The 14,658-nt window shown below is 38.0% G+C and overlaps 1 protein-coding gene and 1 pseudogene across 1 annotated transcript; one reads left to right on the plus strand and one right to left on the minus strand.

Moving 5' to 3' along the window:
- Positions 1-1,401: 1,401 nt before the first annotated feature.
- On the minus strand, positions 1,402-10,977 carry TRIM59 (tripartite motif containing 59). Its single transcript, XM_011379702.2, has 3 exons — positions 10,849-10,977; positions 9,795-9,872; positions 1,402-3,108 (listed from the first exon to the last, which is right to left on the minus strand). Exon 3 carries the CDS (start codon positions 3,103-3,105, stop codon positions 1,897-1,899), a length of 1,209 nt encoding a protein of 402 aa, XP_011378004.1. The 5' UTR covers positions 3,106-3,108; positions 9,795-9,872; positions 10,849-10,977; the 3' UTR covers positions 1,402-1,896.
- A 2,014-nt stretch (positions 10,978-12,991) lies between these two features.
- On the plus strand, positions 12,992-13,666 carry LOC105305896 (annotated as a pseudogene).
- The last annotated feature ends 992 nt before the right edge of the window (positions 13,667-14,658 follow it).

Below are 14,658 nucleotides of genomic sequence, written 5' to 3' on the forward strand. Positions count from 1 at the left end.
ACACTTAAAAATATTTCAAGATTGTATACTTTAAATTTTACAATCTCATCCTCCTGGTAAAAATACAAAAAGAACAGCATGTTTAAGAATCAGTTATTTGTATACAGGCATACCTTGGAGATATTGTGGATTCGGTTCCAGACCACTGCAGTAAAGCTAGTCACACCAATTTTTTGGTTTTCTAGTACATATAAAGGTTACATTTATGCTACACATATTGCAGTCTATTAAGTGTGCAGCTGCATTATACCTAAAAAAAAAAAAACAATGTAAATTTTAAGATGTTTTGCTAAAAAAAATGCTAAATCATCTGAGCCTTTAGGGAATCGTAATATTTTTGGCACAGACAGATCTGCTCTCAAAGCAGGGTTGCCATGAACCTTCGATTTGTTAAAAAAAAAAAGTATTCGGCAAAGTGTAATAAAAGGCAGGCCTGTACTTAACTATATATTTATGCACACTACATAAAGTTTTATCTACTAAAAACTGGCAAATTTACAAAAGTGATGTTAAACTGAAAATGTTAACAGTTTTATACTTGTTTTTAGCTATGATTCTTAAGCTGCAATAAAAATCTTGGCTTAAATCTTTTAAAGGTAGCATGACACCATGGCTTGGACCAATTACAGTGTCTATTCGTCTACAAAATAAGGGTTCACACCTACTTTAGAAATGCGAGATTAACTGATACATAAAAGCTAATATTTAGTAGAAATAAGCACATTTCAGTACTTACTAATATTTACATGTATTTAAAAGTACATGGTGTTTTTGTGTTCTGAATAATCAATTCAGTGCAACTTCAGTCTAAAGTTAATAGGTATTTCGAGTTAATAGGTATTTATTTCTATCTCAATTGCTGTATTATCTTCACCCCCATTACACCCTTCAGATCTTCTTTGCCCACACAGTAGTTAATTGTGCTAGGTATATTCTGATTCTGGTCATAAATGGACCTAATGCGGCCAACCCTCTTAGTGCTTGAGGCTCTTTTTTAAGCAGAATTCAAGAAAATAAGATGATTGGTATTTTGGCATTGGTATGAGAATGTCTGGCAGAAAATTTAACACAGTTAACATGATGCTATCCAAGTCTGGTGAGGATGGTATATTCTGTTCTAACATGTTTGAGTTTTTATCCAAGAACTGATTTGACTAACAACTAAATAAAACACTACACAAAAGTTAAAGTTAAATCTTAAATTTACACAAACCATAGGATAAGTATTAGAAAATGTCGCTGTTTGTTCCCTAACCCCACTTCCAAAAGCAGTAGCTTTATTAGGAATGAATGCTGATAAACATTTTAGGGCTCTTAAATCTATCTAAAACAGATTAATGTGTGGATCAGGTACGTTTGGTCAAAAACATTTTTAAGCAATCTCTTATTTTAGACTGCAGCTTGATTTTTAAACCATCTCATCATCCTTTTATCTGTCCATTCAAAAGCTTCAAGCCACATCAAAAGTAAAGGCAGAGACACTTGCAGGATTCTGCCATCTTTTAATCTAAAAGCTATGTAATGAAGAGCTGCAAAACCAACCACTGAAGTATATTAACAACAGTAAAAGACAGTATTAGTACAAGGATGTTTAAATGCCACAGCAATGTTAAGTCAACCTCTGAAGCCAATAAAAATGGGATAATGTATAAATACTCCGGTCAAACTTACTAGATTTTATTCTAGTTTTCAAACTGAAAACTAGAGACATGGTTTCACTTCTGACACATTTCTATCCAAAGGAAGCATGAAAGGTTTAAAATATTTATATCTGTTGCAAATTTAATAAAGTTTAGCTTGCCCTTTTGTTTATCCATGCCACCCCCATTTCCCCATTTAGTAATGGTTGTTAGTCTTTATAGAATAAGCCTATTTAAACAATTTAAATATGAATTTTCAACGATAAACTATTTTCCATATGAATTCCTTAAGTAAATATAAAGCGCGACACAGTATATTCTTTAAGTCATGCAGATTGTTAGATAAACTTTGGTAAACAGATAAAGAGACTTCAGAAAAACATATTGAAGTGATTTCATTTAGAAAGGTAATTATGTGTTGGTTAAAAAAGAGGATCAACATCAGTATCACTGAAATTAGTGTGACTATAACAATGTTTAGAATCTTAAAAAATTCAACTTCCTTTTCATCATCAGGCCAAGAACATGGCATCCTTTTTGAAGAAATTTTCATTTCAGGAATGTGAAGTTTCTTAATTTGTCCAATTTCTGTTCTGCTCCAATCTTCTTTCAATACTTGGCTTACTCGAGGACAAATTTCAACAGGCCGGACATCAGGAAGTGGTCTTTGTTTCAAGATCTGCACACGCTGGCGGACATCATCAAGTTTTTCAAGAAATTTAAGTGGAGATTCCTCTTGTAAAGATGTTGTCAATGTCATTAATTCAAACTGCTGCTCTCTCATTTCTTTCATTCTTTCAATTTGTGGAACATATTCTTGATTAATCAGATTGCCAACATCACAGAGAGCAGTTAGGAAAATTTTTTTTTTCTGTTCTAATGTATCACTAAGCTCCTTAAAATACTGGAGAACAATTTCCTTATCACTTTGGACCATTTTCTCCGAAAGAGATTTTTGTTCTTCCAGCTTTTCAATTAGACGAGTAATATCTGTCCAGTGTGTGTCAGTTAACTGTTCAAGCAGTTTTTGAGGTGTGTCCTTTTCTTTCAGATAGGCACTCTGAAGATCATCTATAGGATGACCATGATGTTGACCTATGGTAAGGCAATGACCGCAAACTAATTTTTTATCTAGTAGACAGTAAACATTTAATGGTTGCCTGTAATGTTCAGGGCAAGTGATGAGATCTGGATGGTCTTCTTGCTGGTACTTTTCAATAATAGCCCTTAATGCAAAATTAACAGGTAAAGACTCAATACCAGTTGGAGCAATTTCTATAATACTTCTGCAATTAGGGCACTTGAGTGGAATCCGTAAAGGTCTCCATATATAAAAGTTACCAGATGCCTGGAGAACATTTTCCAAGCAGTTTCTACAAAATGTATGAGAGCATGGTAGTACACGAGGATCTTCAAAAATACTATAACAAATGGGACAGGTTAACTCGTCCTCAAAATTGTGCATTTCCTGTCAAAAGAGAAAAGTATTTTAAGTCTACATATAACAAAGATACCTGCACATATATAAAGTTTTAACTGTTAGCCTCCAAACTGTTAATACACTGTTGCTTGTCATTTAAAAGAGGATAACTGAGGTATTTACTAAGATTTTTTTAAATGTAGCTTTCTTAGTAATTAACTCCTAATATATAATATGGAATAACTGATCATCATTAAAAGCTTATTACTTTGAGATAAAAATCATGCTAAACCAGTTCTAATTAATTTGTAATAAAATGCTTCAAATTAAAAGTTTGTTCCTATGTAATTACTACAAGTCAAAGGGTTCTATTGAAGTCTACTTAATGATTATAACTATTCTGTGCAACTTTTTACATTGTAAAATGTTAAAATAAATTAGGCTTAGCAAAATTATATTCTTTAATTCAAAAGAATTCACACTCTCAGTTGGCTCAACCAAAGCAAGTTATTAAATTTCTCTAATAACTGTTACTATAAATTTCTTAGCTTCTTGAATTGGACTACCAGTATGCTTAAAGCCCAGGATCAGCATAGTGTAATATTCAAAAGCAATCATTTTAATTTGAAGATTTAGAAAGGAAAAAGTTTTGAACTGGACCCTGCAATAAAAATCAATTTAAAAGATGAAGTGTTGATCGTAGTGACCACGGGAGCATGAGTGGTAAAAAACACCTACAGTCATCTTTCCTTAAAGAAGTCCAGCAATAGTTCAGAGACCCTCTCTGACAAAAGTAACTTGACCTTTTGGCAAGCTATTACTGACATTTCCAATTACAGAAGCCTAACAGTTTTGTACCCTACCTACCACCTTTTAAAATCTTCCTTTGTACTTATTAATGCAAGCCACAATCCTCAGGACTGACTTAGCCCTAACAGAGAAAAATCAAATTACACCACTATTTAAAGAACCTTAAAGCAAAACGAAAACCCCAACTGCCATTCGTGTAAAATATAAAGGTTACCAAATGCTTATCTATAAAAAAAAGTGTGAGAAAACAACATCTACAAATAACTAATTGTATTTTTAATAAACAAAAACTTCTTTAGATTTTTTAGCTCTATGCTCCTACCTACCATTTTTGAAGCCTAACTCATTGATGCTTCATATCAATTTCAGCCCTTCCACCTCCCCACATTTAGGTGCCCTGTTGGTCACACTGAACACTGCACTTCTACTTTATAGCACTTAACTGGATTTCATTTAAAAGAATTTTGTAACATGTTTCTATACATTAGAAGGTAAGCCTGCAATAAGGGCAAGAATGTGTCTCAGCACAAAATGTGACATGTAGTTGACATTCAGTCACAACTGGTAAACACTGCCTCTTAAGATACCAACCTTAAATGTCAGATCTTAGGTTTTTGGTTCCATTAAAATAGCAAAATCTCTACTTTCTTAGGAAAAGCTTTAAAAGAAGAGTCCATCAGAAAATACACTCCATTTAGACTGACCAACATTTAGAACCCTAATAAGCCAGGATGTGTCACATTGAGACTAAGCTTCAACTGTGAAACATCCCAGGAAACTAATGTAACTGGGTAACAGTACAGAAGATGATATTCACTGCACATAAATTCAAGTGAATGCATGTTGGGAAGACTTTATGACTTCATCCTATACTTACAAAAAGCTCTGAAATCATACAGAAACCACCCAAGAAAAACAAACATGTTTCTCAGAGTATTTCGCTGATGTCAGAATTCATAATGAAGGAATAAAAAGAACAGCACTTAGCAAGGAATAAAATTTGAACCATGGACATATGTTCAATTTAGATTTAATATTAGAGCTATTTAATGTTTAAATACAAAATTATCCCTAAAACAGAATCCAACCTTTCCCTTCAAAGTCCTCTATTTGTCAAAAGCTAAACATTTTCCCTGAGAACTTCATTAAGGAACCCCAAAAGCTCAATTTTTCTTCAGAATGAGGATATTCACAATACTGTAAAGAAAATATCAACTCCTGAGTTCATATAGGAATGGAAGCAAATATAGTCTCAAAAGTTACTTCCATAGTATGAAAAATTTCTAACAAAATTTAATCAGAAATGTGGGGGTAACTTGAAGATATGAAAATCAAATTCTACTCTTGGACTACTCTCTTCTTGCTGACTTATTAAAAACTAATTTTAGACAAATTCCTGAGAAGTCAGATACTGGTTAACAGAAACAAGCCTGGATGAAATAATTATAAGGCCAGGAACTTTCTGATTCTAGTTGCTGCCTGAGAAACAGAAGATATTGGTGGTTCTCATGCTTAAAGGTTTATTCTTCCAGGAACGAGTATGAAATTTTATGTACCAGAAATTTTCCATAAGCAAATCTAGACCCTTGAGGGGGAGAAAAGGAGCAAAAAAATTTAGCAATGTATATTCTCTAGGATGAGTATCTTAGATTTAGCTTGTGTCCAGTATGTCTGTAACAACACTGGACACTAGGAAGACAACGTAACAATGCCTTCAACACTCAGGAAAAATGGCTTCAACCTAAATTCTATACTCAGAAAAATAAATTTTCAGGTTAAAGATAGTTTGACATTAGAGTTCTCAAAATTGAACACCTTCCCTCCCTACTTTCTAAAGAAGCTACTGCACTGTGAAAAGAAAATAATTCTCACCAGGACAATGATGAAATGAAGTCAAGGAAAACTGTACAGCCTAGAGAACAAGTAGCCTGGAGGAAAAAAACAGAGATCCAGAAGGAGTGCCTTTAAGTAAGTAAATGGAACTGACAGACTATTTCATGTATCTGAACATATTGAGAGGTAATGAGAAAACTAAATTTAGGAAAAAGTGACAGAATCATGAAAAGAGAAAATACAGTATATTATATATGTCATATTAGTCATGATGTTATAAAAATTAAATACTGATTTTACCTAAAAGCATGACTGTCACAGACTAAATGTTTGTGTCCTCCCAAAATTCATATATCGAAATCCTAACTCTTTATGTGATGGTATCAGGATGTGGAGCCTTTGGAAAGTAATTAAGTCATGAGGGTGGAGCCCTCATGAATGAGATTAGTGCCCTAATGAGACAGGAGGGCTTGCCCACCCCCTTCCTCTTCCCATATAAGGACACAGCAAGTAGAAGGCCAGAACCAAAAAAGAGAGCTCTCACCAGAACCCAACTATGCTGACATTTTGATCTTGTATTTCCTCCAGAACTGTAAGAAATAAATGTCTGTTGTTTAAGCCACCCGCTCTAGGGTATTTTTGTTAAAACAGCCCAAACTAAGAAAATGACATAATTATATTGGGGGGAGGGAATATGGGAAGGAAACAGTGTTTAAGAACTAAATCTTAATCTTCCCTTATAGGAAAGAAGTCAATACATACCTAAAACTGAAAAATTAAGAAATCGCATTACTTGCATATTATTTAGAAATACAAAAGCAAATATCAAAAGAAAATTTTAAAAGAAATGAAAGTGATTGCTCTAGTGTGCAAGAATCTGGAGTGGGGAGATTGAGGGCAGGAGCTATTTTTCATTATAAACTTAAATAATGCTGTTTTACTTTCAACTATTTACATGCAATTAAAAATATGAAATTTTAAAGAAAGAAATAAAGACCATCCTACAAGCATCCAGGCAGAAAAGATACCTTAAAAAGGAAAACAAAATCATAATGGTCTCAGAACTCTCCTCTGGGAGATTTTAATTTCCAAAGATGGCCACAACAATCATCCACATGAGCTCTTCTGCAATGTTACTTTGCCAGCACTCCCCAAGTATGAGATGAAACCTATTCTCCCCACCAAAAAAAAATCTGGACATGTGACTGCTCTAACCAATGGGACACGGTGCAAGTGATGCTATGACAGTTCTGGATACAGTCTTTAACTATCCTGGTAGGCTGCTGCCTCTTAAAGCCACAAACCGCTAAAAAGTCCAGGCTACTCTGCTGAGAGAGGCCAAGTAGAGAAGCAATGAGGTGCCTGCCAGACATGTAAGTGAAAAAGCCATCCTGGACACGCAGCCAGCCAAGCCTCAGATGTTTGTTACACAGCAGCACATCTCCAAATAACCAGATAACCAGAATATCTCCAAAGCAACAAGGAAAGTTAAAAGACAAAGTAGTAATATCCACAGGGTCTGGAAGGCAAAGAACATGACCTAAGAATTCTGTAAGTAGCCAAGATGTAATTTTTTTCATATGAAACAATAAAAATATTCAGCAAAACCTATAGGTTTCTAAAGATCAGCGTTGAAGCCATATACTTTCATTACCAAATAAAAGAAATATAAAAAGAATTCATTAAAAAAAGAAAGCCGACCTAGGAAAAGCAGAGAAAAGATAAATGAGGAAAACAAAATTGTTAGAACTGATAACCCCAAGAGCTAGCTCCTTAAATAAATTAGCCATTAGCCTACAAGATGGCTCCCAAAGACTTCTACCTTCTAGAAGCCACATCCTTTTGTAATTCTCTCCCCGCTGGTGTGGGCTAGATCTAGTGACTCTCTTCTAATAAACTGAATACAGCAGAAGTAATAAAAAGACCATGGCTTCCACCTGGAATGCTCTGGCTCTCCATCTCTCATGGCTCACTCTCGACAAGGGAAGCAAGAGGACATGTTGTGGGCCGATCAATGTCTACTTGTGAAAAGGAACTAAGAGACCCCCAAAAACTGAAGCCTGCAAACTACTACATAAATGAGTTTGGAAGCAGACACTTCATGTTTAGTGAAATCCTGCAATGAAAGCAGCCTCAGCTTGACTGCAACTTCATGAGAAACCTTGGGTCAGAGGCACTCAGCTAAAGTGCTCCTACATTCCTGACCCACAGAAACCATGCTTTAATATTTGCTACTTAAGTTTTAGGGATAATTTGTTACGCAGCAATATATTAATATGCTATCCAAATCAAGAGGGAAAAGAAACAACAAATGTACAAAGTGAGCATTAAAAAATAGGAGATAAACCAGAGAAAAAGTCAAAAGTATAGGGAATTTATTACATAACTCTGTTACTACATTTGAAAATCTATAAGAAGTGAATTACTCACTATTTAAGTTCAAATACCAAAAGATGATCTGAGAAGATAAGGCAAACCGTGAGAGAAATTTACAGGCTAGAAAAGAGCTACTCTGAAAAAAAGGGGAAGTAGAGGGGCAAGCTTCTCTGGTGAGTTCTTTCAAAGGGTCAAGAAACAATTTCTTGTTCAGCTGTTCTAGAATACAAAGATGTAAAGTTTGCAAATTGTTTCAAAGATAGTATACCATGATTCCAAAACCTAACAAATACAAAACAAAGTAATAATAGACTAATTTCAAAAACAGATACTAACGTAAAATCCTGAACACAATATTAGCAAAAACAAATCCAGAGTACATTAAAAGAACATGGTACAATAACCAAATAAGGTTTTTTTCCAGACATGTAAACTTAATTCAGTAACAGAAAATTATTCAAATAGGTAAATGGAGAAAAACTGTATGGTCACATTAGATGTGAAAAAGCAAGAGGACATGTTGTGGGCCGATCAACACAATATAAAAACCAATAAGGAGTTCACAAAGACAGAAAGTGGTTATAAGTAGCTAGAGGGAGAAGTGGATGGAGAGTTATTGTTTAGTGGGTACACAGTTTCAGTTTGGGAAGATGAAAAAGTTCTGGAGACAGGTGATGGTGATGGTTACACAACTGTTAAATTTTCAAGTTCCTTGCCTACTACCCAGCCTTTCCTCTGCCAAATTAATTTGTGAATCAATTTGTATTACAATTTTAAAACACCGAGTAAAATTTTTTTAAAAACGTATAAAATGTTATTTTCCTCCAGTGAGCACTAAAAGCCCAAGTAAAAACCGATAATTTGGTTCAAGATTTCCTGCTTCCCTTTTAAAAGTCACCAAGAAATATGCATATAAAAAATAAACCTTTTTCAGAAAGAAACCTGAGGCTAAATCATCTACTTACAAATTTCACAAATTTCTTGTATTTAAGTGTCAAAAATAAACACACTTCTGAATTTTTAAACTTTTTTGCACTTTATCCAGAGGGCTGACTTCCTATGGAGTCTCCCAATGTCTAACCAGCCTAATATGAATGGTCAGCACTGATAACAGATGATGGAGAATTAAGCAATACCAAAATATCATTACTCATTCTTCTGTGTAAACTATTTTTTAGTTTTAATTCACTAATGTTACTGTCTTTCATCTCTAAACATGAATGGTTATAAAACATTCATTACATTTTACAGCCTCTGAAGAGAAATTATATTTACTGCATTACTAGATGACTTGCTCCAGTAAGTACACTGTGAGTCACCTATAAGCCTGGGAAAATTCAAGAGGTGCCACCACCCAGATTGGGGCTCACATCTTTGTGGCCCTTACTGATAAAAAGCACATTTCATGAAATTCAAGACTTACTTTAAAAATACTAGAATTGTATATTCTATATACATAGGGCAAGATTTTAAAAATACTTTCGTACATTTAAATGTGCAAAAACAATGAAGAACCACTATAACTCTTTCAAATTAAAAAAAAAAAATCCTATGGTCAGATCTGATTTTAACTCTGCCCATTTGTACTGTTTTCCTGCATTCTGACATCAATCTGTTTCCCCAAAGAAAGAAAGAAACTATTAATACAATTTAACCAGGGAGTAAAAATTTACTGAAAATTTCTTTCATATTCACTTGATCTCTCTTGAGCTTACCTTCTTTGTAGATCTTCTGGTTTGGAGACTGAATATATTTTATCTTCTTCAACTTTTTCAGATTCTTTTATTCTTATTCTAAAATTAAAAGAATTTTATCTTAAATGTTTTAGAATTTACATTCTCAAAAAATACATAAAATAGGATATCATAGAAATGATTGTTATTTCACTTTGATGTTTACCTTCCCTATACCTCACTGTTTTTAGAAAAGTAGTGACATAACAGGAAGGGTATCATTTGTACCTTGAAAGTCCCAACAATTCTGTGACCAAAGTAATTGTCAAGCAGGGCCTCCTCTTTAATCAAGTATCTTACCAGCTCTCAAAAATATCAGCCAATAATGGTGATGATGGAGCAAACATTCATGGTCATTTTAGATTGCTTAAAGTTAACTGGAAGATAAGCATCCCTGGCAATAAAAGATTTTGCCAGCTTAAAACTATAAATATCGATTCAGGTTACTCCCATCAATACGTTTGTTCATCGTTCAGTTCTGCCACTTAAATGTTGTGGAACCCTGGGTCAGTTTTACCTAATGCATTCAACAACTAATGTTGCACATCTGTAAAATGGGCACAGCTACACCTAGCCGCTAAGTCCCATAAAAGCTTCTCACAGAGAAAGGGCTCAAACTAGCAGTATCCTTCCCCTTCTCTCTCTGGAAGGTTTACGATACATCCTCCCGGGTCTCCTCCTAAGGTGCCTCCACCGCGTCGGCGCCCTACGCCCCGAAGCCCCACGACGCTGACCAGCTCCGTGGCGTCCCGCTCCTCTCGCTCTCGCCCTCGCCCTCGCCGCCGCCACCACCACCACCACGACCACAGAGGACCCTCTCCCCCACAGAGGTGTAGTTCTACACCGGGGGGGTGGGGGAGGAGAAACAAGGATCCCCAAACCCCCTATCTGGGATAAGAGGAAGCAGATGCAGGACCCAAGCCCACTGTCTCCATCCTCGAGCCCCTCGACTCTCCTCCAAGCGCATCCAATAAACCAGCCTCTGCTACAGGGAAAGAAGAGGGACCCGGGCCGCCTCCTCAGACCTCAGACTCACCGCTGGGAGGAGGGGACCACGCAACCTCACAGGCCGCGGACAATAGCAGCCCGCACGCAGGAGGCTCCGAGAGCGACTCAGCTTCCCCGCCCTCCTACGCGGCGAGAGACTTCAGGTGCCTCCGCGGGGCGGGGCTTCGCGGAACCTCTCTGCGCAGGCGCAGTCTCTCGGCAACGTTCGACTGGGCAGCGTTCGCCAATGGGAAAGAGCGCGGGGCTGCCGTTCGAAAGTAAACGGCCGCGGGCGCCTGCCGAGGCGCGGGCGTGCTTGCGGGGGCTGGGGCTGGGCTCGAGGCCCGCGGCGGGTTTGCTGCGCTTGCGCACTAGGCGCAGGCTGCCTCGCGGGAGCCCCTGACCGCGATGCAAGCGGCGCTTCGGCGCGTGGGGGCGCTTCTGGTAGCCCCGGCCCTGGACGGGGGACCCCTCCTCTGGAAACGGGATGGCGCCAATGGCCCCGAGAGGGGCGGGGCCAAGCGGCAGCCAACGATGCATACAAGAGTCATAGGACCATTATTTACGTGGAGACGTGGACGTGAAAGCGCGGCGTCTTCCATTGTTACCTCACAGGTTTACCTCCTCGGAGAAGTCGCCACCCGCTCTGAGGGCGCACCCACCCGGGTGGACAAGGTCCGGGCTCGGGCCGTTTCCCTATGTTACGGAATCTGGAGACCGGGATCTACCCGAGTGTTGGTCTGAGCAGGGGAAGAGGGGGCTTCTGATTATATAGTATTCTCTTAAAGAGAACTAACCCTGTGAGAGCTAATGGAACCTTAGGACTCATTAGGACGGCCTCCCTACTTGCCTCCCTACTTGTCTCCCTACTCTTCCCACCACCATCCCTCGAGTTTTTCCACTTTATGAAATTATGGCCTAGAGATGACGGCTGTTGCACAAAATTGACTTCAATTTCAGCACCAAGTTTACATCACCTTCTTAACCCCCTAGAATCAGAAAACATACACTTCAGTAGTCCTTTTCCCTTTTTTCTTGAGAAACTACCCAGCTATGTCTCAAGACATCGCAGCTTCCCTCTCAACTAAAAAGTCATTTACTGCTGTCATAAAATCACGAGCCTTGCTGTAGTGTGTATTGCCAGTTCACTCAGGTCTTAGGCTCTTACACAATAAATTACAGGAAAATAATAAACGGTATAAAACAAGGTAATATCGGTGGGTCCCAAGTCAACTTCAGATGTCTTCAATTCACCTACTGAAAAGGTTGCTTTATGATGTGTGGATTCCAGCAATGTCCAGAGATAACCACTATTACATGGTGGTGTATACACATTTATTACAGTCTTCCTGATAGCTTTTTGACTTCCTGTCAAAACAATATGTTGTGAATATCTCTCCATAGCAATAAATGTAGTATACTTCTATAAAATTATTCTTTAAAAAAAAAAATGTGATGTTAACTACAGACTTTGGGTGATTATGATGTCAAAGTAAGTTTATCTTTTGTAACAAACATCACTCAGGAGGGGGATATTGATATTCATTTGAGGAGAGGGCAGGAAATATATGGGAAATCTCTGTACATTTCCCTCCATTTTGTTGTGAACCTAAAACTGCTATAAAAAAATAATAAAGTTAATACAATTTTTTAAAATTTAAGCATAATGAATATGACTGAATAATGCTTTGAATCATAATTTTTTCCACTTGCGTTTTCTCCTCTGTACATCTTTATCTAAAAAGAGTTATGTGTGTAGCAAGAAAGCAGAAGTAGTTCTAACCAGACTTTACCGTCTATTGTTTTCCAAAAAGCCTCAAACCATTGAGGAAAAGAATATTTCAGGGAAGAGACTGAATGTTCAGGAGAAGCAGAAAGAAATCTGATAGCCCCAAAACAGAGATTACTCAGGCCCTAGTGAAGGGAGCTATGACACCTTCAAGGAAGGGCTATATTTGTTCCTATAGATTTAGAGGCCCATGGGTTACCAACATTGCCAAAGATTTCTGTAACCCAGCATGACCCAGAAGTGCCAGAGAGCTACAGGAGCCTACAAAAACAGTGACAGCCTCAGCTGTGAAAACAAGTTCACAGCAGATTCAAGGCCACGCTTAAATTTCCGGATGCCCTATCCGAAGACGTGATCATTTCACAGGATCAGAGGATGATTGGTATGTATCGGGTGATTAAGAATGTTTTTCGAGTTTGCCAAGCGCTTCCAGTCGGTGCTGTTGACCTGCGCCTGGTCTCGTTCAGCTATCCCGGCTGTCGGACTGCTTCGCCGCGCGCAGCCGGCAGACCCAAGCAAGTGGGCCCGCCCTTGAGCCTGCCGGAAGTAGACGAGTGGCCGCAGCATCAGCTGCAGGTCAAATACTCCGGGGTGGAGATCGGAGCTGGGCAAAGTGCTAACGCCCACTCAGGTTAAGAACCGGCCAACCAGTATTGCGTGGGATGGCCTTGATCCAGGTAAACTGTGAACCTTGGTCTTGACAGACCCAGATGCTCCCAGCAGAAAGGACTCCAAATATAAGGAATGGCACCATTTTCTAGTGGTCAACATGAAGGACAACAGCATCAGCAGCGGCATAGTCCTCTCCGATTATGTGGGCTCTGGGCCTCCCAAGGGCACAGGTCTTCACTGCTACGTCTGGATGGTTTACGAGCAGAAAGAATGGCCCACTGAAGTGTGACGAGCCCATTCTCAGCAACTGATCTGGAGACCATCGTGGCAAATTCAAGGTGGCATCTTTCCGCAAAAAGTATGAGCTCGGGCCCTCGGTGGCTGGCATATGTTACCAGGCAGAATGGGATGATATGTGCCCAAACTCTACGAACAGCTGTCACACACCCTGTATAATTTGATCTAATTTGAACTCCATTTTGGGCGATATTTTGGTACTGTGATGGGGTCCTCAGACTGTTAATATAAGAATAGCAACCCAGAATTTAAAAAAGAAAAAATTTAGGTAAGAAGAACAGGTCTACAGTAATAGGGCAGAGCATCAAAAAATCTGTAAAGGAAGTTAAAAAATTCATTGCCTCTGCCTTTGTAAGGCTGATTCCAGAATTATGCATGGTGGAACCCTCTGAGATGTGTTTTCACGGCCCTGTCTCTCACCAGACAACCAGAGCCTGGCATGTACCCCCCAATATGGTACATCTCAGATTTGTTACTAGATGTCAGTATTCTATTGTGGCTCTTTTAAGAAGCAGTATTAGAAAAAGCAGTGGGGAGAGTTGCTTTCCTGTTGAGGCATGGCCATCTACATGAACTGCAGGGCTGGGTGAAAGGTTATCAGAAATTTATTAAGCCTGTGCCTGTTAAATTGATCATTCTTCATTGGTATAAGAAAAGCCTGTCTGGAGTTGCTACATGTTATGTTAATTCTGCTATTTGCTTATAGTTGAATAAAATAAAAACATTAGACAAAAAAAAAATGTTTTTCATCTCATATCATTTTTCATCTGTCAAAGAATCATAATAAAAACAATTAGTACATTTCTGTGACATATTTCTTGCAGATCTCAGGCCCAAGAATAAATTATTTTTACAGCTAGACTAAGATTCGCATAACTATGAAAGCTACATAATTATATCTATTTGTAGCTGGCTACTAAGGTATTAGTTCCAAATCTTAGAAGCTGACTGATTTTCTCCTCTCCAGACCAAAGAAATTACTTTTCTTCAGATGATTTTTGTATTAGAAATTTTAGCCGCAGCTTCAAAATACAAGATATCAAATATAAAAATGAACTGTAAGGCAGACCACTGTGAGGAATTTATGGAACACAGGGGCTTTGAGAACTAATGAGGGGAGTTTTAACCTCTCACCTTCAGAGAATATGTATAAAGGTTGGG

The sequence above is a fragment of the Pteropus vampyrus genome, unplaced genomic scaffold (genome assembly GCF_000151845.1).
Source record: "Pteropus vampyrus isolate Shadow unplaced genomic scaffold, Pvam_2.0 Scaffold12, whole genome shotgun sequence".
Lineage (NCBI taxonomy): Eukaryota > Metazoa > Chordata > Mammalia > Chiroptera > Pteropodidae > Pteropus > Pteropus vampyrus.